The sequence below is a fragment of the Physeter macrocephalus genome, chromosome 20 (assembly GCF_002837175.3).
Source record: "Physeter macrocephalus isolate SW-GA chromosome 20, ASM283717v5, whole genome shotgun sequence".
Taxonomy (NCBI): domain Eukaryota; kingdom Metazoa; phylum Chordata; class Mammalia; order Artiodactyla; family Physeteridae; genus Physeter; species Physeter macrocephalus.
In genome coordinates, this window is record NC_041233.1 from 57,095,537 (window position 1) to 57,123,096 (window position 27,560).

General features: G+C 51.5%; 1 protein-coding gene across 5 annotated transcripts in view; it reads left to right on the plus strand.

Moving 5' to 3' along the window:
- The window catches only part of PAX2 (paired box 2), a 77,216-nt gene that overhangs the window by 31,094 nt on the left and 18,562 nt on the right, over nucleotides 1-27,560 (plus strand). For 3 of the 5 annotated variants that reach the window (XM_055081052.1, XM_007101559.3, XM_007101557.3), the window contains exons 5-6: nucleotides 1,470-1,589; nucleotides 26,427-26,602. In XM_055081052.1, coding sequence (XP_054937027.1) covers nucleotides 1,470-1,589; nucleotides 26,427-26,602 — 296 coding nt within the window. Of the gene's footprint in view, nucleotides 1-1,469; nucleotides 1,590-7,179; nucleotides 7,249-26,426; nucleotides 26,603-27,560 lie in introns of all 5 variants that reach the window. The other 2 variants (XM_007101555.3, XM_007101556.2) reach the window with 1 other exon arrangement.

Here is a 27,560-nt window from a genome sequence, read left to right on the forward strand (position 1 = left end):
CAGCTCTGCCCGTGGGAAATGCCCACCTGTCTGAGGTCCAAGGCCCGTGCTCTCCCTGGGCTCCTAGAGGCTTGGGATCTTCCTGGGAGACTAGCTCACGAGGACTGCTCTCTGCCTCCTGTGAGCATCTCCTCAGAGCTGCCTTCCCTTTATCAGTCTGTGTGTCTGTCTCTCTCCCTCTATTCCCTCTAACTTTCCTTCTCTTTCCCATCCTCCTTCTTCTCCATCTTTTGTTCCCTGTCCCTCTGTCATATCTACTTGCTTACTCCATTTTTTTTTTTTTTAATTTTTAAGATTCTCTTCCTCTCTTCTCCCCTCCTCTGCCTTCTTCTCTCCTCTTCCTTCCTCTCCTCTCTGTCCATAGGGCCCTGGACCTGTTCCTCTGTCTCTCTCCCTCCCTCCTCATGGTTTGTCTCTACTTGACCTGTCTCTCTTGATCTGTTTGTCTCTCTCATCCGCTCAGTAACTGTCTGCCGCTCTCCAACCTCCTCGTTTATTGACCCTCGCTCGCAGTCTCACAGAGACATGACCCAGGTCCACCAGAACACCTGCTAACAGCCCCCATCCCCCCAACACACTATCTTCCCTTTGGCCCAAGGGCACTTGGTGCTGCTGAAGCCATAGATGAGGTCTGGGGCTTTAGGGGCTGGGATGTGGTTAAACTTCTCCTGCTGCCCCTCTTGGCAGCTGTCCCCTCTCTCTTGACCAGCAGGAAGTAGAAAGCGCTGGTCCCAGCCCCCCTGGAGTTGGCAGGAGTGGTGTTTACTAGGCCTGTGTTACAGCATGTGCTGGGAGGGAGGGTTGGGCCAGGCTGTACCTGAGCTGATCACCGCGGAGTGAATGTGTTCACTACTCTGTGCCCTGAAGGGAAAATTAGGAACTTCTCAAGTGATTTCAAGACCAGAAGCAACTGGGGGAGAGGAGCTTCACACTGCCGGGGAATATCAGGACCATTCTTGTGTCTCTAAGAGACTCAGATAGACCTTAGAAAGCCACACTCTAAATCAGGACTGGGAAAGACTCCGCCCAGGAGACTAGAAACCATGGCCTGGGGTTTGTTTAGAAGGATTTGTCGGGCAGCGGATCAGATAGGATGAGCTGTGCGAGGAGGCATCCTAGGAGCTGTGCTCTCTGCACGACCGCTGAGTCGCTTTCTAGGTTGAGTCAGCTTTTGCTGTTTGCTGAACCCACACACTCAGGGAGTGGGTTCAATCTATAGTGAGTGAAGTCTCTAGGTCTGCAGAGAAGGCCTGGGGTTGACTGGTCCCCACTCAACCCAGGGTGGACAGCAGTGAGTAGCCTAAATTGTATGTAGCAATGTGTTCCCCCTGAAACCTCAGAGGAAGGAGGGGACTATGGGCTCCCCATGCTTCCTCATTTCCTCTGCTTCTCTCTGCCCCCAGCCTTGGGGCTTTGGCCTGTGATCACAGCGGCTATCCTGATGGCATTTCCTCCTTACTCTCGTCCAGTTCCCAGTACGGCCTCCCCTCCTGTTTCCAGCACCTCCAATGATCCAGTGGGATCCTACTCCATCAATGGGATCCTGGGGATCCCTCGCTCCAATGGCGAGAAGAGGAAACGTGATGAAGGTAGGGAGGAGGGAAGAGGCTTGGCTTCCCCTGTGCATGCTTTGTCCTTGGACTCAGAGCTCCGGTTTCGGCCTAGCCTCGCAGCTGCTCTGCTGTGAGATCAGTTTTAGTAGCAAAGCCCGGGTCCCCCCACTACCCTGCTGGCTCCTGGAGAGAGGGAGGCAGGCTGCTGGTGGGGCCATCAGTTTCACCATCTGCTCAGCAGCCCCGACTGCCTCGCCTTCCGCTGGGATTCATCCCGAACATCCCGGTGGGATGCCAGGAGGGAAAGCATGAGCCATGGACCATGGGAAGGTTTTGGAGGTTGGGGGACAGCTGGTCTCTGACCTGGGGATGAAAAGCCAACCTGACTTGTCCTCCTCTGATCTCAACCCATCAGGAGATGGGGGAGTGTTGTCATGCGCAGCTGACCCTGGTGTCCTTTCTCGGTAACACGTGGACCCTGTGCCCATTCAGACCACTTGGGGAGCTGGGCATGGGCCCTCTCTGCTCTTCTCTATGGGAGGAGACACCCCCCAGGCTCCTCTCTGGCCCTTCCCCTCATTCCCTGTAATTCCTCGGGTGCAGCTAGCTATTAGGCAGGGAGTTAAAGGGTGAGGAGATGAAGAGGAGGAGCGGAGAAAGGAAATCAGAGGAGAGAGTGCTGGAGATGAACTTGGAAGAAGGTGTTTTTCAAATATTATGACATTAAGGGTCCCTTGGTGACCATCTGGTTCTCTTTTGATGCATGAGGCCAGGGCGCAGGTCTGGCAGGCCCAGACAAAGGGAGACACCAGTGTCTGGAGCCTGCTTCCTGCCCTGATCTTATGGTCCCTGCTGGGGAGGCAGTAACTTCCTGGTCTAGGAAGGGCATATGATTTTAAGGGTATCTCCCATGAAATAGACAGAACCCTCTAAATATGAACATAGGGGGGTGACCAAATATCCCATTAGTCCAGACAGTCCCAATTTATGCCTTTGTCTCTGCGTCTTGGCCAGTCAGCATCTCCTTTTTCTCTCAAAAATGTCCTGTTTGGACAGTAAATCATGTGGTCATCCCAAGCGCAGACAAGCCCTTGATTGGGGCAGCTCTAGAGGGTAAGGAACAGAAAAAAGAGACAAAGCTGAGATTCCCTAGACCCAGGCTGAGGGCAAAGAGAATGTGAGAGCCCCGGCCTCCAGCAGAAAGGACAGCATGTAGGAGAGGCCTGGGCCTGGCAAGACAGTGATGACCTGGGGCTGGCCTCCTTCCAGAAGCCCTAATGGCCTCGTTTCACAGGAAAACAGCTTGTCTGGCTCTATTTCTCCTTCTCCCAAAACATCCAAACCCATTTGGCTGCCATGGCCTTTGCCACTTCCTAAATTTCATTGTGGTTGTTTTGGCGGCAGCCACTGATGGGCAGGGGGGTGGCTGCACGAAAGGGCCTAAGTCTCAGTTCTCTCTGGGGGTTTCCCACACTCAGGCCTTCGCCAAGCTCCCTGGCACTCTGAGTGATCTGGAAGATTCTGCCTCAGAACCTGAGGATTTCTCCTTTAACCACCAGCACCTGTGAGATGACCAGGGGGCCGGGAGAGGCCACAGGACCCCCTTTGTCCTCTCCCCTATTGGTCTGCGGTTGGGGCCAAGCATGTTCTCTGCCTCCTGGGCTCCTATGGGCCGTGAAAGGAGCTGGGGTTAGAGAGTCACTGGCCTGAGGCTGCGGCCACTGCAGGTCGGGCCGGGCTGGCCCAGAACAGAGTGCTCTCCTCTCTGAGCAATTGATCACATTCATTGTTTCAAGTCAATTCAATTCAGTCAACCTTTCCTGGGCATCAGTCACAAGAAAGGCTTGGTGCTGTAGGATCCCAGAGCAGAACAAGATATGATTCTTGTCCTTAAGGAGCTTACAGTCTAGTGAGGCATGTAAAACACGTGAGTCCAGAGAGCAGAAAGGCCCATCAGAGATCTAGATATCTGTGTTGTGATGGAGGTCTGGGCTGCAGGCCATGTGAACTCAAAGTGGGGAGGGAGTGAACCTCCAGGAAGGGCTGCTCTTTGAGGAGGGGCCTGAGGGATGGACAAGGGGCACGGTTCAAAGACAACGGTAGTTGAAATTCTATCGGACAGACTGAGCCTTGTGACCAGAAGACACTGTGCTGAAAACACAGGGGTGCTTTGGCTGGGATGAAAGGGCCTGAGGGGAAGTCATGGCAGTAAGGCTGAGCGGAGGGGTTAGGGTCACAGGAGAGCAGGCCAAGACGGGACCCTATAAGGAGTTTGGACTTTTTCCTACAGACATGAGAAGCCACTGCAAGTGTCTGGGCAGGAAGGGACAAAAGCAGGGCTGGGCTGGGGAAGACCCTCCTCCAGGAGGGTGGCAGTGATGTCAGTGGGGAGACATCTCAGGAAGCAGTTGAATTCTGGGTGAGGGATAATGGCAGCCTCTAAGTTTACTCTTGCTGCTTAAATACTTACCCACATGCCTAGCCAGTTGGCAAGAAGGATCAGAGACCCTGCTTCTTTTTTGGGGGAGAGGGTTCTTTTGCCTTGACTCACCCCTTCTGACCAACCCCAGGCCAGATGGAGCTGTCCTTCCCCTGGTGGAGGCCAGAGCCTATTAGGGAGGCCAGTATTCCCTGACCACCCCCCTGCCCCAAACACACACCACCACACACACACTTGATCCATCGGACCCGGGTGGAAAGGGAGGGGAAAGGAAAGACTAGAGCAAAGGCAGACCTTTCACAGCCCATTCCCCGCTTCCCCCATTCTGGGTGCCTCCAAGCAGCCAGGCCCAGTTTGCATTAGGGAGCAGCTCAGATGATTAAGAACAGGGGAGATAATTATGTGTCAAGATGATGTAGCCCAACTCTGCAGTCAGGCCAAGGTAGCACAGCAGCTGGCAGGCCGGTCGCAGGAGGCAGCCTCGGGCATGGGCTGCACAGACACCCAGGTGTATCCTTCAGCTACTAGGCCAGCACCACAGGCAAAATAGAGAGCTGTCTCGGCGATGAGGGACGCTGAGATGGGAATGGGGATACATGTCAAGGGACTAAACCTCGAGGGGGTGGAGGGGCAGGTCTCTTTCCAGGTGGACCCTGTACCCCTGCCAGGTTGGCTCGATTTTGGCCCCACCCACTGGGGCATCTCCCTAGAAGTGTCATAGCCCAGGGGTGAGCTGTGAGCCTCTCTGTCCTCAAGGAAGCCACTCCCGCTCCTGCCTGTGGGTACAGTTCGGCCTATTCTTCAGCACTAACAATGTAACGGTGGTGGGCATTAGCGAGGACAATCACTGCAGCGTGTGCTGGCATTATTGGAGACAATCTCAGCAGTAGTTATTGGTGTTCACAGTGATAATACCCAGAGCATTATTGGCATTGGTACTCAGAATATGGACAGCACAGTTATTAGTATCTGCAGCAATCAGATCTGTGGGGACATTAGTGAAGGGCCAATCAGCTGTGACTCTGGGGAAAAAGGAAACTGACAGTGACTGTGAGCCTGCTTGAGACGCCCTCTCATGCTTTGGCCTTTGGAAGAATGGAAAAATCCCCAGACTTGCCTTTAAGAAATATGCTAGTCAAGAAGCTTTGACCTCCCCTCCCCGCAAGGGTCCAGGAGGTCCCAGAATGAGACAGGTAGACAGACCAGGGATAGATGAGGAAGTTATGTCACAAAGCACCCGGCAGACAGGCTGTCCATCCATCTGAGAAGGTAGATCCCGGTTCAGTACCCTGCTAAAATCTTTCCCTCTTCTTGGCTACAATTATGGGTGGGTATATTAGGGTCCTTTGAAGGAACACTGCTTCCCCGAATGTTGCATGCCCTGGCTTATGTGGCTGCAGGATAGGGACTCTTGTATTTTTTTAGGCTGAAAGACCTAAGTCCTTTACCTTCACCCAGTTGCTTTTGACTGTGGCCTAAAGCGTTGTCGTCCATCAGTGTTGTTGAAGGCCAGAGCAATTACATAACTTGTCCAAAAATCTGAATGAAGTCATATGTATGAGTCTTTTGATCTGTGTGAGGGGAGGTGTGTTGGTATCATCCTTTGATGTGTGGGATTGCAGGGGGCCGTGATTCTGCCTTCCATTAATTAGGTGCACAATGAATTGTGCAGTCGAGTGGTGCCAGGCCGGTGCAGTTGTACGTTTGCAGGCAGGGCAGGCTGCGTGGCTACAAACAGCCGAGACCTGTCACTGCCTTTAATAGCTCCCTTCTGCTTTGGATGAAGCCGTAACTTCAAGAAGTGGTTTATTTCCTTAGTTAGTTTCCCCCCAGAAGTCCCCCAGTGTGTTGCTCAGATTTGACTTGGAGCAGATGAGGGGACTAGGCTGTGGGAAGGAGCAGCATCTGCTCTGTCTAGGAGCCTGGGCTTCAGGCGAGAGAAGGCTGCAAAGAGCCCCACGCAGAAGAAGGATTCGGGGTGGAGGCCAGCAGGCAGTCCCGGGAGCACAGCAGGGATGGGCCGGGAGCACAGCAGGGATGGGCCGTGTGGCTCAGTGGGGAAGGGGTCTGGAGGGAGGTGCGGCCGGGTTTGGGTCCTAGTGCCTTGGGCAAGTCACTTAACCTTCATCAGCTCAGTCTTCTCCTCTGCGAAATGGAGACGGTGACGGTACTTACTTCACAGGGTCTGTGGGGAGCACTACATGAGATCATGGAGATGGAGTTGAGCCGACTCCGTCTCGGAAGATGGCTCGCTGTGCGCCTGGGGAGGAAGGCATAATTGGCAGGCTTATGTTTCAAGGGGAAATGAAGTTGTGTCAGAAAGAAACTTTTGGGGGTACAGCCTCTCTCATCTTGGTGCAGCTCCTTTTAAGTAGGGCAGCCTAGGGAAGCTGATGCTGGGATGAACCGACCTAGATGGGACCAGGGCAATGGGGGAAAGATATGAGCCTCCCCTGTGTGACTGGGAGGACCTCTGTCCATCTCTGCTCGCTCATCTGCTCTGCGGTTATCCACTTGGGCCGCATGTCATCTCTTATTAGCCTCCACAGGCATTTTAGATGTGGGTAAATAAATACGGGACCCCTTCTTCTCTAACATGGAGGCATCCCTCCCTCTATCCATTACTGTGTATTTCTGCTCCCACATACAAATTTATTTATTTATCTTGGGAAATGTATGTTTGTTTTGTGGACACATGTGCTTTTTTACCTGGGTTATGCAAATGTGGGTATTGTGTGTTCTCTACCTTTCTGAGATCGTTGGGTGAAAGGGGATGCAGAACTGCATTGGGCAGGCATGCAGTTTTCTGGGTAGTGTATGCACTCGAAGAGATGTTCACATGTGAGCAGATGCATGTCCATGTCCCCGTCAGCAGCTCCAAGGAGCTGGGAGAGCTCTAAGCCAGACCTGGGTGTGCTAAGGCTGCATGGTCTTGAGGCATAGGTTCGCGTATGGAATTTTGCCCAAAGGGCCCTGTAGGCATCACCCTGCATTCTGTTGGCAAAAAGGATGGGCTGTCCTGATCCTGCCTCCAGGGGTGGACTGGCCCCCAAGGCAAGGGAGACTGAGACTGAGAACACTTACAGAGGAACCTGGTCTCCCAACCTCAGGGTTTGCCCCCCCTCCCCGGTCTTCGACCTGCCTGTCTTTCGCGATCTTTCAGTGTCTGTCTCTTATTTGCTCTAGTCGAGGTATACACTGATCCTGCCCACATTAGAGGAGGTGGAGGTTTGCATCTGGTCTGGACTTTAAGAGGTATGGGGGCCAGAGGGAACATGGTGCGGGGACCAGGGGAAAGAGCCGGGGTGGGGCCGTTAGAGAGTCTTCAGAGAGTGGGCTCCTAAGGGCCAGAGAGCAGAATAGGAGGAGGTGGCCCAGGATTCCACTGGGAAACCAAGAGGCTAACAGAGTCTCAAGGCCTGGCTCACTTCCGCCTTGGGCTACTGCTGGGTTTGGGGGCTGAGGCCCCGTTGCCTGGAGGGTCAGGCCCTCAGTGGATGGGGGACACTTTTTTCCAGCCCTTGGAAAAACAAAGAGCAGATCGGGTAGTAAAACAAAAGCAAAGGAGACCTGGAAACACCTGACAGCCCTAATTCATCACGGCCCAAGTTTTTTCCTGTGTTCCCATTATATTTGTTTGTAAAAGTGGAAATCAATTTTGAAGGTAATTTTCTGGAAAGAATGGAAGGGAGGTGGGAGGGCCGGATAAGGCAGAGATGGTAAAAGGAAAAATTTAGGCCAGGCACAGCCCAGGGGCAGCTCTTGGCAAGGTGAAAGAAAATTGCATATTCAATCTCCATCCATGAATCTCCCTCACTGCTGCCCGCCTCCTGCTTGAAAACAATGAAGGCTTTTTCCCAACGCTGGGCAGGGCCTCGGTATCAGCCTCACTTTAACTTCAGGGTCATTAATTCCCTGATTATTGAAGGAGAAGAGAGGGTTGCAGCATCAATTCCAAAGGCACCCCCCCACCATGTGATCGGGCCCTGGTTGGGGTGGGGTGGGGGGCAGCCAGGGTGAGGTGAGGTGTTGCTTCAGAAGAGCAGAGGGGTGGGAGGGAGGAAGTGGGGAGCCAACTGGACTGGGGGGAAGGAAGCCAGGAGGAGGGGAGAAGAAGGCAGTCATTACTGCATACCTCTGTTGTGTTGTTATTGCAAATTAAAAGTAGCATGTTCCACTCCGCAGCTATCTTTGGGGAGGGAGGGGCGCCGAGGGAGGTGGGGGATCTTATCATTGCTTCTTCAGCAGACCAGCCATGGTGTCACCGTGTGAGGTGACATTTGAATTTACAATTCCGCTGAGAAAAGCCATTAATTCACAAATTAACATTTCTCCCTCTCCCTCTCTCTTTAACACTCTCTCCCTCTCTCACATGGATGTGCAAGCAATTGAAAAGACAAAGGAAATAGCCTTGAGGAAGAGACTTTACTGCTAGTCTGTCTGTGCTGAGATTGCTCCCCCTGCTTCCAGATAGATAAACCAATTACCTGAGCAGCTCTGCTCCTGGCCGCCCGAGATCACCTCCTTTTGTAGGCTGCCTCCATGGCTGGATTACACTCGGTGTATCTCATTAATGTAAACCAGGCATGCCCTGGTCACCGGGCTCTCTTTCCTGCTCTCTTTCTGGTGGGGCAGCAGGAGGAGTGCTGGTGTCAGAAAAGGCAGGCAAGGAGGACCCTGGGAAAGAGGAGAGGCCGCCGCTGGCCAGCTGCCAGGCCCTGGGACTCTGGGTGCTCAAGGCCCGGGCCTTCGGTCCTGGAGGAGGCTGCTGGGGGGAGTCTGCAGGTGAGCGCTCCTTGGCAGGTTTGCATGGGTGGACATTTAGAGGCAGAGGCAGGAGCCAGAGCCCGACTCTCTGGGGTCCACAGCGCCTGTTCTCTGTGGCCTTTTGGTCCAGGGGCCGGGGGCTGGCAGAAGCAGAGAGGGGTCTGAATGCTCCCTGCATGGGAAGAGCTTAGGGAAGTTTCGCTGAGTCCACATCATTTTAGTGGGACAGGATGCAGCCTGAAGGAGCTGGGAGGGGTGCAGAGGAGGGCCCAGAAGGCAAGGTGAGGTTGCACTATGTTGGGTAAACAAAAGGAGGTTGCACTGATTCCTTAACCTAAACCCAGCACTTGGGCGCAGTTATGTCTGTTTGCCACTCAGTCGCTCCACACACACTCCCAGCCATCCAACTCCTTTCTTAGAGAAGACCCATCCAGGAGCGTGGACCCGGGGTGCTGTGCTCTCAGACCTCTGGAGTGAGCTTACGTCGTGGGCAGGATGTCGCAGAGCCTTTTTTGCTTTTACTCTCCTCCAGGTCCCGGCCAAGCACTGCATGAAGACAGTGTATTGGCAGAGGGAAGCCAAGTGGAGTTTGAGTTTCTGTAAGGAAAGTACCTCTGTGGGTTATTGATAGAATTATGTGATTTCACACACACTACATACTACCAAGCACAGGTCACAGACTCTGAACCTAAGGAGGCAGGTTCTATGAAAGTCCAGAAACAAAATCTGCATGGAGGTAGTCATCTGTCTAGACAAGCACCCAACCTTAACTGTATTAACAAAGCTCAACCTGTGTTCATTTTCCAACAAATATTCAAACCCTGGCTACTGTCCACTCCAGCCCAAGAGCGAACTAAGGTTCAAAGGTCAGCATTTGCTAAGACACACACACCCCCCAAATCCACTGCTGAACACACATTCATTGTTATGAGTATATCTTCCTAGTAACATGGGAAATTAGACCGTTCATACCTGAGGGGGGAGTTTTTCTATCTTAGTTGGATCGCATATTTTAGCCTAACTCTCAGGGTAATGTTGGCTACGAGCCTGTTGAACACCAACCATGTCATTATACGGAGTTAGGTTTAAAAGTTTTATTGAGACCTTTACCTTGTGCCCTGTGTACACTCGGACTTACTTTTTTCTGTAGAGAGATAGCAGGGTTTAGCCATGGCTGTGTGTAGCTGACACAGGTGTGTGAATTTGTACCTAAATCCCTGCGTTTATATCAGAGACTGCAGCCACGTCATTAAACATCTTAGTTTCCCAGCCAGTTCATGCTGTTGTGGGTAAAGAGTTATATTTGGTTGTCTGAGGAAGGATGTTGAGATTTAGCACAAAAGAGTACATTTTTTTCGTAAAGTGCCCAAAAGTCAGAATGGATGGGTTGACCCCGTTCCCCAGGAGAGGAGGTACAGACTTGCAGTGGAGGGGCTGTGTGTGACCCTCCACCACTGGAAATCGGGGTGGGAATAGCAATAACTTTCTCAGCAGAGGCCTCGGGTCCTCCCCACCCCCGCATCTGTGCGCTCCTGTGCACGTGTATGCACACCTACCGTGTCAGAACACATCTTCAACCCCTTGTCTTCCACTTGGCAACTACCTTCCAGCCCTGCAGGTAGGTATCGTCCTCCTTCCCCGACAGGCAAGGGCACCAAGAGAGAAATCCGGGCAGGGGCCTGGAGGACCCCTCAGAAAAAGGGTTGGGGAGAAGGTAAGCTGGGGAGACCCAGGAGTGCCGCCTGCCAGAGGAATGGGTCCCAGCAGCCTCCCGACCATTGCTGGCTGCGCAAGAGGGACCCCGGAGCACAGGGAAGGGCCCCTCCCTTGCTTGCCTTCCTCAGGGCCCCGGTGGCCGGGAGGGGGGACCCTCCCCATTCTCCCCCGTGGGGGTGGAAAGGCCAGGAGGGTTGGGGGAGGGCTGGGAGACGGATCACGAGCCTCAGAGCCGAGTAGTTGCAGCACAGCCAGTAATTCAAACCATCCTGACCCTTCGGTGAACTCAAACCTGCTGACCTTGACAGCACCAGACAAGGGAGGCCTCACAGACCTCAACCTGCATGGAGGCCTCGCCTTCTCTCCCTCCCTTCCTTGGAGCCCGTATCCCAGCCTCCAGGTGGCTCCTCATTTGGCCATCGGAGCGAAATGTCAGCATCCCTCCCTCCCTGAGGTGCCCGGCGGCCTGCCTCAAAGCACCCTTTGTGCTCATCTCCGCTGGAGACAAGCGTGTGGACATCTCACGGGGGTCTTTCCAGGGCTGGGCTGAGGCTTCCTCCTTCAGACAGAGCTTTTACACCTTGCCCACCCGTCCTCCTCCTGCCCAGGCTTCATCTTTTTCAAGAGCTATAGTGTGTGTGTGTGTGTGTGTGTGTGTGTGTGTGTGTGTGTCCGGGTGCACACAAGGGCAGGGATAAAATGTGATCGAGACAGAGCAGACAAGGGGAGGGAAGAAAAGCAGGAGGAAAGCAGCCCCAGGAACCTGCATTAAAGTAAATGCAGTTTATGAAGTTTATGCTCTCCTCCTGGGGAGAGCTGGAGTCCATCCAACAGCCTCTTGGAGCCTGCCAGACAGCTCCCGAAGCAGAAAGTGCAGGCAGGAGTGCGAGCAAGCCGGTGGCAGAGGGAGAGATGCACGGACACACACACGCACACGCACACGCACACACGCACTGTCTCTTTGTCTCTGTCACTGGCTCACACAGATCTCCCTAGGCCCCAACAGACTGCAAAGCCTGGGATGGAGGGATGCAGATGGGTGTTTGGTAGAAGGGACCCTGGGAGCTTCCCTTACAGATCTCCCTAGGCCCCAACAGACTGCAAAGCCTGGGATGGAGGGATGCAGATGGGTGTTTGGTAGAAGGGACCCTGGGAGCTTCCCTTCCCTCTTAGCTCCCCACCCCCATCTCCATCTCCTTTGCAGTGTGGACCACTGGGGCAACCAGCTTGAGGAAGCTGCTCTGGGAAAAGGGCAGTGCAGGTGGTCTTGAGGTCTAGGAAGGAAAAGGACCAGAATGTGGTCTCCCAAGAACCTGCCTTTTTTCTGATGCTGGGGATCCATTTTTCTCTGGCACCTTGGTCTAGACCAATCAGGTACCCCACAGCTACTGAAGACAGTCCTCAAGAAGAAATTTAAGGAGTCCTTAAGGAAAAACAATCAGAGACAGTATTTTTTCTGGGAATTCAGAGGAACTAAATAGTTGACCAGGTTAGGATATGGGAGCTCTCAGACGGACTTATAAGCAAGGCAGAGTAACTGCCTTTCTAGACTCTTCTGCATGTGCACAAGTACATGGGTTCATGTGCGTGTTCACTAATAATATGTAAGTGGGCCAGAATCCTTGACTTCAGACAAAAGGAGAGTGTGAAGAAAGATGACTGGAAAGGGAAATATGTCGCAAAACCTCCTCTCTGCCCAGGCAAGGTGGCAACATCCAGTCTCCTGCCCCGGTGCTTCCATGACACGCCTGAGCTGGGGACGGGCAGTGGGGAGAAGCCTACTTCCCACCTTTTCCTGAGAACTCCGTGTCCCTATTCAGGCTCTTCCAGGAGCTGGGACAGAGGAGGGAAACAGAGGTAGAGTCATCTGAAGGCAGAGAGTCAAGCAGGAGAGGGTACAAGGGAAGGGGAAGGATGGCTGGAAATTGATTGTGGAGGATGCTCTGGGAAGCCAGGAGACACAAGGCATGGAGGGAGGCAGAAACTGCCCAGGGATGGCTTTTGCCCTTTCTCTCCTCTTTTCTCTCTTCCTCCCTCCCTCCTTCCCTCCCTCCCCCTCCTCATCCCTCCGCTCATCTTTATTGGTTCCAGTAATAGCGTTGATCTGCATGTCAGGCAAAGCTTTGCTACACACACAAAAAGAAAACCCCAGCCGTGGCGGTGTGGCAGTGTCAGCTCTCGCTGTTGTTCGACAGTGTAAAATTAAATTAATAAAGCCCCCAACACAGGAAAACATAACAGGAAATTAATGGCCTTTACTGTCGCTCTGATGCAGTCATTTGCAACCCTGCTTTCCGCACCAAAGACTTCATAAATGCAAGCAGTTTCTCTAAACAAGCATACTTAGAGCGGCCTGGTATGTAATTTTTCGCCTTGCTTGTGTCCTTTGAGCTAACAAAGGCCCCTTCCCTTCTGGCTCCGGAGAGCTCTCTAACGCGTTCTGGCCCCAGCTGGAGCCCGGCCCCAGGCAGAAGGCCCCAGCCCCTCCCGAGAGCCCAGACAGGGCTGAAGGAGGACTCAGGTCCCACTCAGACAGACCCTCAGCCAGCCCTCCTTCCCCGCCAGCGGCCAGTGCGCCCAGAGCCCCAGCCTCTGCTTGCAGGCCAGCAGGAAGGCTCAGCGTATGCTCTCAGCCAGCAAGGTTGATCACCCCGGGGAATTCACCCAGACCCACCCAATGCCCACCCCTCCCCTTCCTCTGTGCAGCGGTCCTCTCTCCCACTGCCTGTTTGCTCCCCTTGCCCCATCTGTCCCTGCTCACCATCCTTCTACTTCTTCACATAGGGGTCACAACCACCACGCTGGCAGCATGTTGGCAGTGGGTGCCCATGACCCACTTTTCTACAGGTAACTGGGGGCTAACTTATTCAAAACGGGTGTAGTGACAGTATGGATATAATTCTCCGGGGTTCTAGGTCTCCCCCGTATATCCCTCTTCTCCCCTGGTTGGTTAGAAAATATGAGGGCCCTAAATGATCATTCAGGCCATCTCTCTGTCCTTGGGCTGATTTCCCATAAACCATTTCAGAGAGCTGAGAGACTGTGGTTTTGCTTCAGTGTGTAAACAGGTGGGATATTGAGAAAACTTACACTGACGTCTCTCTGGGGATCTTTGTGGACCCAAGTTCCCACTGTGTTAGGACGTGTAAGAGGAGCAAATAACCAGGTTGTGGATCTCACGGAACTTACAGTCTATGGAGAGGCAAGGCTCTCCCAAATCAGACAATAAGCTGTTAATTGAACGCTGAACCATGTGGCTGAGTGTTCAGTAGGAATCCAGGGAAGTGGCTAGAAGAGCAGGCAGGAAATGGGACTTGAAGCTGGAAATGGCTGAGATTTGGAGAGGCTGTCTCCAGGGCTATCTCCCCTATGGAGGGAGGGCAGTGGCTGGGCTAAGAGTGGTGACAAGACAGAGTCAGATTCTTAAAGGTCATCTGGTTTTATCTGCCACTCACATGGAACTCTCCCCTCTAGCAGTTCTGTTTGACAGGTCACAGCCCCTGCCTGGACATAGGACATAGATGGACCGTTGTCATTGTTAGCAGTACTGCCTTTATACTGAGTCAGTGTGGTGTTGAGGGAAGAGGATGGGACTTGGAATCCCAATGTCTGGATTGGGCTCCATCTCCTCTCCTTGCTTGCTCTGGGACCTTTGGCTGATTACGTAATCTCTCCGAATCTGTTTCCTCATCTTTAAAATAAGATAACGACATTTGCCACATAGAGTGGTGGTAAAGATCTCCACGCAACAGCCCCTCTTTTCTCCCTCCCTCCTTCCCTCCCTCCCTTCCATTCATTCCACCTGATTTACTGAGCACCTAACACCGGGCTGAGCCCTGGGTGGATTTCAGTTTCTCACATGGTGTGGTCCCTATGCTTGTGGAAGGCCCTTCACCATCATGGTTACCCGTCTCTGAATTCATTCTTGACAGTTAAAGTCCTTCTTAAATGAACACTAAACTCTAGAGACAGTCTAGCCAAAGCCAAGTACAGTAGAACGCTTGCCATTCTCCACCTGGAGATTCTACATCCATAATGTAGCCTAAGATTACATTCGATTTTTTAGCAGCCGTGTCAGACTCAAACTCATATTGAGTTCGTGGTCAACTAAAACCTTGAGATCTTTTTCACATCAATTGCTATCAAGCCAGGTCTACCCCATTCTACACTTGTGTAATTGATTTTTTTTAAACCTAAACATAGGGCATTCCATTTATCCCTGTTGAATTTCATCTTGTTGGTTTGGGCTCTTAATTCCTCCCAATTAAGATCATAAGGATGTCTTCTATGTCATCATCCAAGTAGTTTTTTTTTTTTTCTTGTTTGTCTGACATCTCCTACTCGTTTTTTAAATTTATTTTTATTTATTTTACTTTATTTTTTATTTTTAATATTTGGCTGCATCGGGTCTTAGTTGCAGCACGCAGGATCTTCTTTGTTGCATGGGGGATCTTTCATTTCCATGTGCGGGATCTTCGTTGCGGTGCGTGGGCTTCTCTCTAGTTGTGGCACACAGTCTCCAGAGCACGTGGGCTCTGTAGTTGAGGCACATGGGCTCGGTAGTTGGGACCCGCGGGCTTAGTTGCCCTGCGGCATGAGGGATCTTAGTTCCCTGACTAGGGATCAAACCCATGTCCCCTGCATTGGAAGGCGGATTCTTTACCACCAGACCACCAGGGAAGTCCCCCAAGTAGTTTTTTTAAAGAGTTATTTTCCTTTAAAATAAAGGAAAGCCACATGGCCCACCAGTGGAGACGTCCCTCCTGGGTGCTTTAGGGACCATCGAGCCCAACAGCCATCAGCCATTTCACTGTTCTTCGTCTTGTCCATAAAGTTAGGAAGACTCTCTGTGAAATTCTCTGTTACCATTCACTATACCCACAGTGTTTCCTTAATCAATCAATTTTAAAAATCCAATATAAGTTGATGAGAAAATTAAATGTCTGCTATGGATAAAGCATAGCAGGACTGATTTACAAAGGTAAATAGGAAGGACACAGTCCTTGACCTCAAGAAGCGTCTAATCTAGTAGGGAGATAGATGTGCACACCATTACCCGAGCAGAATGTGATAGATCTATGATCAAGGTATAAAGTGCTACGATAAATGTAAAGAAGGGGGGAGAAGTTGCTTCCCATCAGGGCAATTGAGGAAGTCTTTGTAGGGATGGCATTTGATCTAAGCACTGATAACTAGTTAATGTGCTACCACTTATTCTTGGGGAGTGCATGCAGACTCCACAGTATTACCATTTTCTTTTCTAATGCCCACAAATTAACTGCATGATAATTTCTTCTAAAAGATTTCCAGACCCTAATATTAAATGTATTAGACTGTTGTTTGCATAAGCTTACCTTTCTCCCCTTTTTACGATGGCATTGGTTTTGTCACTGTGTTGCCCTTTCATTGTGACCACTCAAGGATTATGAACAAAAACTTTAGGATGCTATCTACCTCCCCGCAACCACCACCCCACCTCACCTGAGTTCTGATATACAAATTATCTGGGCCTGGGAGAGGTAACTCAATTGAAATGGTTAAGAGTTACCTGCCTGCCTGGCCTCCTCCTGACCTGGGCAACTCCTCCTGGTCCCATTTTGAAGATTCTTTTCTTTGATGGAGAAGACCAAGTCAAGCCAGGGGTTGAGAAATTCTGCCTTCTCTCTCAGTATTGCATCCTTTCCTGAGCACTGAGCTTAAGCTTGCCTTCCTTTTTGTTCTTTCTCCAGACGTAGCTACCAAGGCCCTTTTTTGTTGTTTCAGCTTGTTCTGAGCTTTTGTCTTCCTGACAGGCTCCTGCTACTCTCATATCATCCCTGGTTATGGCCCCCTCCTTCCATCTGTTGTGTGTGTCCTTTATAAGAGGAAAAAAAATAACTTTTGTCTGATAATAAGTGTCATGTATGCTCATTGTAAAAATATTTGGAAGATACAGTAAATTTTTAAAAAAATCACCCATAATCTCATCAGCAAGAGAATTTTGGTGATGAGATTTAGAATTTTGGCATATTCTTTACGGTCTTTTTTTCCCTGTGTATACATAATTATATATATATATATATAATTTTTATCAAAATTGGAATGATACTGTATATACAGCTTGTGTCTCGCTTTTTTCACTTAACATTATATGGGACCATTTTCACATATCATTAAATATTCTTTGAAAACATGATTTTTTAATGGCTGCATAATCTTCCACTGTTCCATGTACATGTCCTTTTAAAATCTAGGCTCATCATATTTTGAAGCTTATTCATGTGCAACAACAATGATTTCCCTTAAATGCCCTCTCTTTCCACCCTTCCCCCACTCCCACTCCCTTTACTTTGTCAGGTTGATTATTTGAGCTTGTGGCAGCAGAATTTCATTTTTAGAGCATCCTGTCCTCATGGAATTATATTCCCTTCTAGAATCTCTTGCCATGGGATCACACAACCGTTCTTTCCCTCAACACATAGCAGTTTGCTTTTCTCAAGTCAGATTCTGTGCAATGCCCCCTCCTTTTGCTACTGTCACCTCTAGACATGGGTGCTTTCTCCCCAGATCCCCAACACTTCCCTTTTATCAGTTTTTTCTTTCTTGGTCAGAATTAAGCAGCCTGGAGTAGCGGAAAAGGGCACGAGTCTGAGAAACCTCTGTTTGTATCCTAACGATGACTAGCTGTGTGACATGGGGAAATTACTCAACCTTTCTGAGCCTCATTTTTCTTTTTAAATCTCTAAGAGGGAACGGATTAAATTATCTCCATGATACTTTCTAGCTATAAAATGTGATAACCCTGAATCCAGAGTGGCAATGTCCTACACTGCTTCTTTTTCCTTCTAAAAGGTAAACTGCAAGGCAAGTAAAGAATGGATCAATCTTTGCTTTTGGAATTCTGTGCAACAAATCAGCCAACATTTTTACCACCTACTATGTGTCAGGCCCTGGGCTAAGATTACATAAATGAAAAAGATGGGTCCCTGCCTTTAAAATAGTCACAGTTTAGTGAAGAAAACAAACATTTAAAAATAACGACATGGGAATTCCCTGGCAGTCCAGTGGTTAGGACCCTGTGCTCTCACAAGCCGCGCCATGTGGCCAAAAAAATAATGATAATAATAACTACGATCCATATAGATTCTAAACTTGGCTTTGCCACTTCCTGGCTGGAATAAGTACTTCGGGGCGAGTTACATAGCCTGTCTAGCCCTTGGTTTCTCCAGATTATGAGCTCAACTGCCCGAGGCATATTGCCTGGGTTTGCTTCTGACTGCTGCATCACATGCCAGCTCTGTAACCTCAGGAAAGTTCCTGAACCTCTTCACTTCCATTTCCTCGCCTACAAAATAAATGGGGATAATAATAGGAGCTTCCTGCTTAAGTTCTGGTGAAAATTAAACGAGTTAATATATGTAAAATTCTTAGATGAGTGCCCAATATAGTAAGCACTTAACGTTAGCTGCTGTTATTGTAAGGATTGAATCTGTGGATTATGTTAGGCATAGTGTCTGGTACCATAATAGGAGCTAGATTGATTTTCGTTATTATTATTATTTCTACAATAGCGGTTTGGATAGATGTCTGCTGGAACACAGAGAAAAGAGAAGTGAATACTGCTGAGGTAGGAGCTAGCAACCCTCTGGTGTTCATCTGAGGAAACTCAATCCAGAAAAGTTCGAGGGACTTGGCCAAGGTCACATAGCAAGTGAGGGACAAAACTAGGATTTCAGCCCAGGAGGTGATACTCCTAGTTCAGTATTACATTAGGGCCACTAATGTAGTTAGTGTCCCCAGAGGCACATGGGTGTAAATGGGCCCAGTAAGACTGAGGTCAGGCAGGCAGATAGCCACGCCCCTGCCTTCCACCCTATCCTGAACTCATGGAGTGTTTAGAAGCAGGGCTTGGTCAAGGTTAGCAGGTTCTCCAGGGCTGGAAGCCTGGGCAGAAGCTGGTCTTGCTCAAAGCCGAAGCTTTGGGCCAGGTTTCCAAGGACTTCTTTATGCCCTCCTCTTGAGCGTGGCTTGGGGTGACTGGCCAGGGCAGTCCCACGGATCGTCCGGTATAAGGACAGGAGGCCATGGGGGATGGTCATCCCACCTCCTCGGACAGACAGTGTTTACATCAGCTTCTTCCCAGCTCATGGCTCCCCCGTTTCCTCCTCTCTTCTCCTTCTCCTGTCTCCTGCCCTTCTCTCCTCACCCCCTCATGCTCCATCCTTTTCCTTTCTCCTTCCCGCTCCCCTCTGCCCCCTCCCCTCCCCGTTTTGTTAATCCTCTCTCTTCTCCCAGTCTGGAAAGCAGCCCCATTGCTCAGCATCCCCGACCTCTCTCCCCGTTCTCAATCAGATGGGAGGCCAGGGTGGCAGCCCAGACCTCGCGGTCCTGCGCCACCGTGGGGGTGGGGCCGGAGCGGCACAGGCGGGCTGCCCTGAATGACAAGCGGGGATATTGATCGCATTCTGAACTCAGCCCAGCCAATAGAAGGTAATTAATGACTCCATTTGCCTCAGCACGGAGGAGAACAATTGAGTTTGAAACTGCAACAACTGGCAGCTGGGGAGACTGGGGGCGGCCTGGGAGTGAACCCCTCAGAGGAGGGAGGTGGCGTTAGAGGAGCTAAGACAGGGAGAGGGGGTAGAGGCCACTGGTCAGACTGGGATGCAGCAAAGAGCTCCCACCCGGCCGGATCAGCGCCCCGACCCCTCCTGCTCCCCGAAGCCCCCTAGAGGCTGAGGTCCATCACCTACTGTCCCCACTTCCTCCACACATTTCTCTTTTCTTCCTATACCACTTTTTCAGGTCATTTTTGGTCTACAGGTGAAGTGAGACTGACTTTCCCTGGGATTGTGCCTTGTTAGCTGTGTGAAGCACGCACATGTTTTTCACTCTCCCTCAGCTTGTTTCTTCTTTTGTAACATTGGATTAATGGTAGCTCTTCTGCAAGTGTTATGTGGGAATTAGAGATAATGTGTAATAAAGCTCCTGGAGCCTGCCTAGTACATAGTTAGTGCTCAGTACATGACAGTGATGATGGTCTTTGCCAGGGAAGGCAAATTTGATAGAGCGGAGAGGGCTTTGGAGTCAGACATTCCTGAGTTCACATCCAGCCTTTGGCTACTTTCTAGTTGGATGATGTTCAAAAAATAATTTTGCCTCTCATCTGAAAGATGAGAATGATAGTAAATACCTCGTAAAAGTGAATGGATTGGGCTTCCCTGGTGGCGCAGTGGTTGCACGTCCGCCTGCCGATGCAGGGGAACCGGGTTCGCGCCCCGGTCTGGGAGGATCCCACGTGCCGCAGGGCGGCTGGGCCCGTGAGCCATGGCCGCTGAGCCTGCGCGTCCGGAGCCTGTGCTCCGCAACGGGAGAGGCCGCAGCAGAGGGAGGCCCTGGGCCCGTGAGCCACGGCCTCTGAGCCTGCGCGTCCGGAGCCTGTGCTCCGCAACGGGAGAGGCCACAACAGAGGGAGGCCCGCATACCACAAAAAAAAAAAAAAAAAAGTGAATGGATTTAATGAGTGTATGTGGAAGCCCTAAGATTGTCAGTTTCCCCATAGATGGGTAGATGTGTGTATTTGGGCTTGGAAACCTGAAGTTAATATAGTTCTTTGCTATACTTTAAAAGAATTCCTCTCAAATGCCTAATTCCTACTTCTTGGGGTTTGGTGGGCAGCCCCTATTCATTCCACTTTGATTTTGATGAGCCTTGGTGCTTTCTGACCAAGGAAATGGCATTATTTCATTCTCTCTATTACCATCACCCCCACCTACCTTTTGGTCAGCACACAAGAATTTCTCTTGTCCCTTGCAGGGACTGCTTTGGAGATTCAGGTACAGTGTCAACACACAAGGAAGACAGAACACCTCTGTTTTGTCCCTTGTCTCTAGCCCTCATCCCTAATACGTGGTGTTCAGTGCCTGTCCCCCTCCCCAAGCTGCTGAGACCTCACCCGCCAGCCCTATTCATGATTGGCCGGCAAGAGGGTTCTGGCCTGGGGTCAGAGGGGTGGGAGGTAGGGCTCTGCTCCAGGGTGGCCCAGGAATGGATGGGGAGTGACAAGGTTAAGTGAATGAGGAAATCACATCTTTTGGTTGAGGAGTAAAAGCCATTTTTATTGATGATTCTAGAAGTGGTATGTGCTTCTTGTACAAAGCCTGGATCATATAGAAGAACTTAGATGAGAAGAAAAGAATTTGCTCATGATCAGGGAGTAATCACTGTTACGCCGTGGGTGGCTCTCCTTCCAGTCAAGGTGATCTTTGGTTGTACAATTCTCTTCTTTTGCACGGAGATCAGGGCCCCACTGCTGGATCCCAGGCTCTGCACATGGGCTGGGCAGGCAGCTGCTGTTCCTCATTGCTGCTCAGGCCGCAACTGTCCAAGGGCATCTTCCCTGTGCCAGGCTCCCTGGTAGATATGCCCTTGACCTAGCCACTTACCCTCATTTATGCTGCACTTCATTTACTCTGAGCCTGAGTTTCCTCACCAGTAAAAAGGGGATTATAATCCCTAGCTACCTTGGAGAGTAGTTAGGAAGCCCAAATAACATAAGGTCTATGAAAGCTTTTGTTAACTGTAAGCAAATATGAAGTCGTCAGAGGAGAAGACAATATGAACCTTTGTTCCCTTTGAAAGAATAATCTACGTCAACGTTTTAACTCAGCAGTTTGTTTAATTTAATTAATGTATTTATATCCTGCTTCATTCCGAAAAGGACTTATGGTAGCTCACTCTCCTTCAGAGACGCTACGGCTCATGCCATAGTGGACAAAGCACCTGGAATGGGCTCCAGTTCTGAGGGTCCTACTACTCAGTTGTGTGACCTTGGACTGGTCACCTCCCCTCCCCCACCTCACCACCCACCCTGCTAGTTTTCATTACCTTAAAATGAGGAGTTTGGACCAGGTGTCCCTTCAGCATTCTGGGCAGTCTGGGCTCAGCCAGCTCAGGGGCCATAGGCGGTAGCCTCAGTGTAGGGAGGGTGCAAAGCAGAAAAGGGGGGATGCTGGGAGGGATGCAGTGTCCTGGATGGGGCCAAGTGGCCCTCAACTGGGTCCCCTGGGTTTGGCACCCGGGCAGCAGAGTGAAATGATGTGGAGAGCAGGCTCTGGAGTCAAACAGACCTGAATTCAAATCCCAACTGTCATTTACCAGCTGCATGGCCTTGGATAAGCTACTTAACCTCTCTTTGCCTCAGTTTCCTTATCTTTAAAATAGGTATCACAGCACCTACCTCGCAGGGTTGCTGGGAGGATTAAATGGCATGTACCAAGCTCACAGTACTGTGAGCTGCTAATGGATGGTGGCCGGGCAGGGGACAGCAGAACAGGACTGAATCCTCCATATATGGGACCAACGAGCACAGGGTATCTTCCTTGCTCTGGGAGGTCTTACTAAACTTTCGCAGCCACGTTTTCCAACCTCAGTCGGAAAATGTGGCCTGAGAGTGGGAAAGAATATTGGAAATCAGAACTGCTCCAGAAAGTCCAGGACATGTGGCATCATACTCCAGCCCTCCTCTTGGAGCCCTGACAAGGGAGGGGCTGGTTTTCCCGTCAAGGTGAAGGCTGAGGGCCTGCTCTGTCATTTAGGAAAGGCCTTCCCTGGAACCACAAATGAGCAGATAGACCCACTTCATCCTACTCTTTGCGACCAGGGCCATGGTGTGGTGAGTCCAACATAGGGGCCATCTCTGGGCCCAGTTCTCAAGCAGCCTCTGCCAGCTGCCTTGGATGGCAGTTCTGCAGCTCCAAGGTTAAGTTTCACTCTTAACTGGGAACACGGTGTGCTCTGTCCTTGGGTAGAAGTACCATAGGTGGGCAGGAAGGTGTTGGTGAGAGTGGGAAGGGCCTCTGTGGACCAGAGTCAATGCTGTTGGAAGCTAACAAGCAGTGGGCCAGGTGAAGAAGGGGCATGAGTCTACCCAGGGGCCTGTCGTGGGTCTTCACATATCTTCTGACAGCTAAGGATGTGTGGGACTTGGCTGACAGGTAACTGGGTGTCCTGGGATGCTAAGCCAGCCAGGTGGCTGGTCCAGAGGCCTTCTGCCAGGGGTCTGGCTTTGAATGCTACCCGGGAGAACCTCGTTCGTTCATTCATTCATTCATTCACTCATTCATCCATTGAGTATCAAGTCTGTGCCCAGCTCCATGCCTGGCACTGGATCTACAGAGATGCACCAGTCATGGTTCCTGCCCACAGGGAACTCCCAGCCTGGCTCTTTGGCACAAGGGGGTGGGTGCTATCTAATTACTTTCCTTGGTGCTCACTCTGCAGCCCAGATCAGGAGTTGCTTCTGCCTCTTCCTCCATGTTAGCCCAGCTCTGCCAGAGAGCCCTTCAGTGCCTGGGCCTGGCAGTGTCTCATAGCCCAGCTCCATCCGTCTCCCTTGCTGCCACCTCTGAGACTCTACCTTGGGAAGCCCCACCCGAGCCCTCTCTCTCCATATCCTGAGGAGGTCCCTGCAAGTGGGTGGTACCGACAACAGCTTTGTTTTCTCTTCCTTTTCAATTCTCTTCTTCCATGTTCTTTTTTCTTTTTTGCTGTTCCTCTACTCTCTTCTTTCCTCCTCCACCCGCTACCCTCCAGCCCCACCCCCTACCCTCCAGCCCCACCCCCATCCAGGCCCCGGGCTACCCTCCTCACTGGATATCCAGGCTTCCGGAAAGGCAGAACCAGCTGGGTTATTCCTGTAGCAAGGGCCCTCAGCCCAGCCTGTGCTTCCTGAGGCGTCTGGTGTAGGAAGCTTCTTCCCTTTCTTCCTCTCTCTCTTTCTGCCCTGCCTCTGCCTCTGGGCTTCCTTCTTCCCTGAGCTTCTCCTCCTTGGACCTCTGAGCCCAGGTTTCTCCCGGCCTCCTGCCCTCGCTCCCTCTTCCCGCCCTTCCTCCTTGCCTTCACTCCTTCCTTCCTTCTCTAGCTGAGGGAAGGGCACCACCCTGGCCTCTGGTGAGAGCCTGGGAGAGCCTGTGGGCCCTCTGGCTGATTTGGGGGACACTGCCTCCCTGTCCCCCACCAGTAATGCCACTGCCCTCTCCTTGCCCCTGTGGCTGTCCTCCCTGTTCCCCAGAACTTTCTTTGTGCTCCTTCGCCATTCATCATGACTGCTGCCTTTCCCACCTCCCTATCACCTTCCTTCTCCTTTGAGGAGTTTCCTCAAGCCTCCTGCCGCCTCCCTTGGCTGTTCTCTCCTGCTTGCATCAGACTAGTTTGCTTTTCTGCTCCTCTAGCACCTTCTGTCTCTTCCTTGCCCCACCCCGCTTCCCTCTGCTCTTCCTCCCTTTCCCCGGACCCTCGGCCACCTCTTCCAGTAGCAGCCATCCTTTTGCCTTTCCTTCCTCCCTCCCCCTTTCCATCCTGCCTCTGTAACCTGTTTTATCACCAGGGCCTGAGTATACAAAAAATAAATAAATAAATAAAAAGGTCAGTGAGTGGAGGGAGCAGCAATAACCCCTAAAACAGTACTATCAGTGGAACATGATTGATCAATTGAATTCCATAGCGACTGAAAAATGTGGGATTAAGTAGTGTATTATACGCACAATGAGTTGAGGCATGATGTTCATTTCAAGTTCATTTCTCCGGCCTCTGCCACCAGATCAGGCAATCAATAGGGGCAGCAGATATCATATATCACCTCTCTGCGGGCTGGGGAGAGAGCACCATAATCTCTCGCAAATTTAGAGTGACAGATTTGTCAAGATCTGAAGGGCCCCTGAATAAATGAAGGAAAAGAGACTCCTCCAGCCAGTGACCTGAGGACAAAGCTTCAGTTCAGCCCCTACACACACACACACACACACACACACACACACACACACACACACACACACACACACACACACACACGGTCTGGGCCAAGCCACACACAGGCATATACACAAATTTACACAGACGCATAGTATGAGTCTCACCACACATATGCACACACCCATGCACATAACATGTGAGCCCATGTTCACAGACAAATGCACTTTACTTCCCAGGACTCATTGGTGACACTGCAGTAACCACACACAAAGACACTTGCTGTTTCCCTCTGCTCTGACAGAAGTGCTTCCCAAAAAGGTAGGAGGACTCCAGCAAGAGAGAATTAGACACAATAAAACATGCAAATAGCTCCAAGGGGTAGCATTCAGATGATGGCACATCCTTGAGAGAGAAGCAGGCACAGAAGAAACATGGGGGGACGTGGGCTCACACCCCCCGTGCAGTCACACACGTACACATGCACCTTTTCAGAAAGATTCTTGGACTGTCACTTACACATACCCAGACACTTATTTATCTGGATGTTTATTCATGTAGAAATGCATATATACAGAAAATACACGAGAGGGAAAAATAAATATGTCACACCCTAACTCATATAGAGAGATGCATACACTGCCTCTAAGACAGAAAATCATTCCAGAAGCTTACACAGAAAAAAACACAACAACCAAGTTTTGTGGCCTTAGGAACATAGGGAACATAGAAATATCATCAAGGCTGTCGCTGTGTCTGTCTGTCCACCTCAGACATGATCCTGGTCTCCATTCTCTCTCTCTGTCTCTGTCTCTGTCTCTGTCTCTCTCTCTCTCTCACACACACACACACACACACACACACACACACACACACCCTTTCTTTGCTCTCCCACCCCCTCCAGGATCGAGTGAAGACAGGAAGTCCCATTAGGAAAGCAGACCCCCTTGCTCCATCTGGGAGGCCAGCAAGAGAGGATGACTGCAGGTTGAGGTTAATCAATACGTAATATTTTCTATGCTCTCCTGAATGATACTGTACGGTGTTACTGTATATAATGCAATATTGATTATATCATATCATATAATTACCTATAAACTGATATATATAACAGTCCCAGAGGAACACCCTGGGGCCTACAGCATGGGCGGGCCCCAGGCCCAAGGCTCCCCAGCTGGTCCTGGGCTAGGGAAGCCAAGGAGTGGCCAAGCTGCAGCTGGGAGAACCCAGCTTTGGGCCCGGGAAGTTGCAGGGTGGGGGGTCAGGGAGCGTGGGCACAGCAGGTACTCGGCCTGCTGTGAACTCTGAAAACTCCAGTGGACCGGGATAGAGGGCAGGTCCAGGGAGGGAGGGGTAGCAGAGTGGTGGGAGGCCTGGGGAGAGCAGCACACAGACAGGACTGGCCTGCAGCCCCAGGGAGCGGGCACTTTGTGGCACCACCGTGGCTATTCATACATGGGGCGAGTCTCAGCTTCCTGCAGAGACTGCAGGAGGAACCAGGCGGCCAAGGAGCTGGCCTCTGGAGGAGCCTAGCCAGAGTCCAGGTCAGGGACGAGCTGAGGAGGGTGGCCCGGGCACAGCAGCATCTACAGGGACCCAGTCTTCAGTCTCTGCCCAAGTTGCATTTCATGACTCACGTGCCACCTGCTGTCCTCCTGCTCCAGTCTCAGGCCTGGCCCAGCGCAAGCAGAGTGCCTCAGCTGGGCCCTGAGTCCCTCCTCTCTCAGTGGTGAAGTTAATTACTTCACCCAGTCTCCATGTTACACTCAGCCTCGGAGATTTGATGACTTTCCACCCTTGGAGTCAGTGGAACTGAAATTCATCTCAGAGCCGAGTTCAATTCTCCACAGGCTCGGTAATGCTGGCCCAAGACACCCAGCTCCTCCCCCAGGCCGATCCAGGCCAGGGGACAGAAGGGGCTCAGGGGAGATGGCCCCTGGGAATCCCTCTGGCTCCACTGCCTCTGCCTAGTCCTTCCCACGCCCCCAAGTTGTGACAGCTTCCCTTTCTCTTCCCAGGACATTCAGGGGCTCCGGCTCTCTCAGCCAGGTCTCTGAGGCATGGCCTGCCCCTGGGCCAGCCCCTCCAGGCTGAAAACTGGGAGTAAGGGGTCCCAGCAGGGGTGCAAAGCCCTGGGGGCCGAGCCAGGTGCCCGTCACCTTTGCCCACTGTGTGCCTCTGCTGACCTGCGCTCATGCCCCGAGTGTCCCTGTGTCCTCCAGATGTGTCTGAGGGCTCAGTCCCCAATGGAGATTCCCAGAGCGGCGTGGACAGTTTGCGGAAGCACTTGCGAGCTGACACCTTCACCCAGCAGCAACTGGAAGCTTTGGATCGGGTCTTTGAGCGTCCTTCCTACCCTGACGTCTTCCAGGCATCAGAGCACATCAAATCAGAGCAGGTGAGGAAGGAGCTTTCTGCTTGCAGAAGTGGAAAGGGGGGCTTCCCTGGTGGCGCAGTGGTTGAGAATCTGCCTGCCGATGCAGGGGACACGGGTTCGTGTCCCAGTCCGGGAGGATCCCACATGCCTCGGAGCAGCTGGGCCCGTGAGCCATGGCCACTGAGCCTGCGCGTCCGGAACCTGTGCTCCACAACGGGAGAGGCCGCAGCAGTGAGAGGCCCGCATACCGCCAAAAAAAAAAAAAAAAAAAAAAAGAAGTGGAAAGGGACTGGGCAGAGCAAGGCCTCTGGAGGACGTGCACACGTGGGTCAGCCACACGCACGCCCAGCATCGTGTGTGCTGCCTTTGGGTGCGCCGTGTGAACACAGTCACGCAGGGACATTATAGCAGAGCTAAGAAAATCGTCATAGTATATGGTAGTTAGAAAGGGTGAGTTCTGGGCGCGAGTATGGCCGGCCGTAGGTAAATCTTATCCCCTTTCAGTTTCAGTTCTATCCTGTTTCCCCGTCTGTAGAATGAAGAGCTTGGACAGATGATCTGACAGGGCGTTTCCAGCCCTGCCATTCTGTGCTTCTGGCATAGAGTACTCAGGAACGTCCCTTGCCTAAATGTCCCTAGGGTCCTACAGAAAGTCTGAGTAAGCCTGGGGTGTCAGGAGGTGAGCCCGCCCTGCCTGCCTCCTGACAGCCTACCCCTCAGACCCAATACTTCCCACAGATGAGGAGCAACCCAGAACACACAGCATGGGATGCAGCCCACAACACACCAGCACATTACACAGCGTAGAAACACATCCACTAACTGCTCCCATTCACCTGTGTGCACGTGTTCACAGACCACCGCCACCCACCTGCTAGCTGCCCACCCGCCGCCCAGCCCACAGGACTCATAGCACAGCCCATCAGCCAGTAGGTGTGCACGCCCCACAGACCACCAGCTCGGCGCACTTCCACGCCCG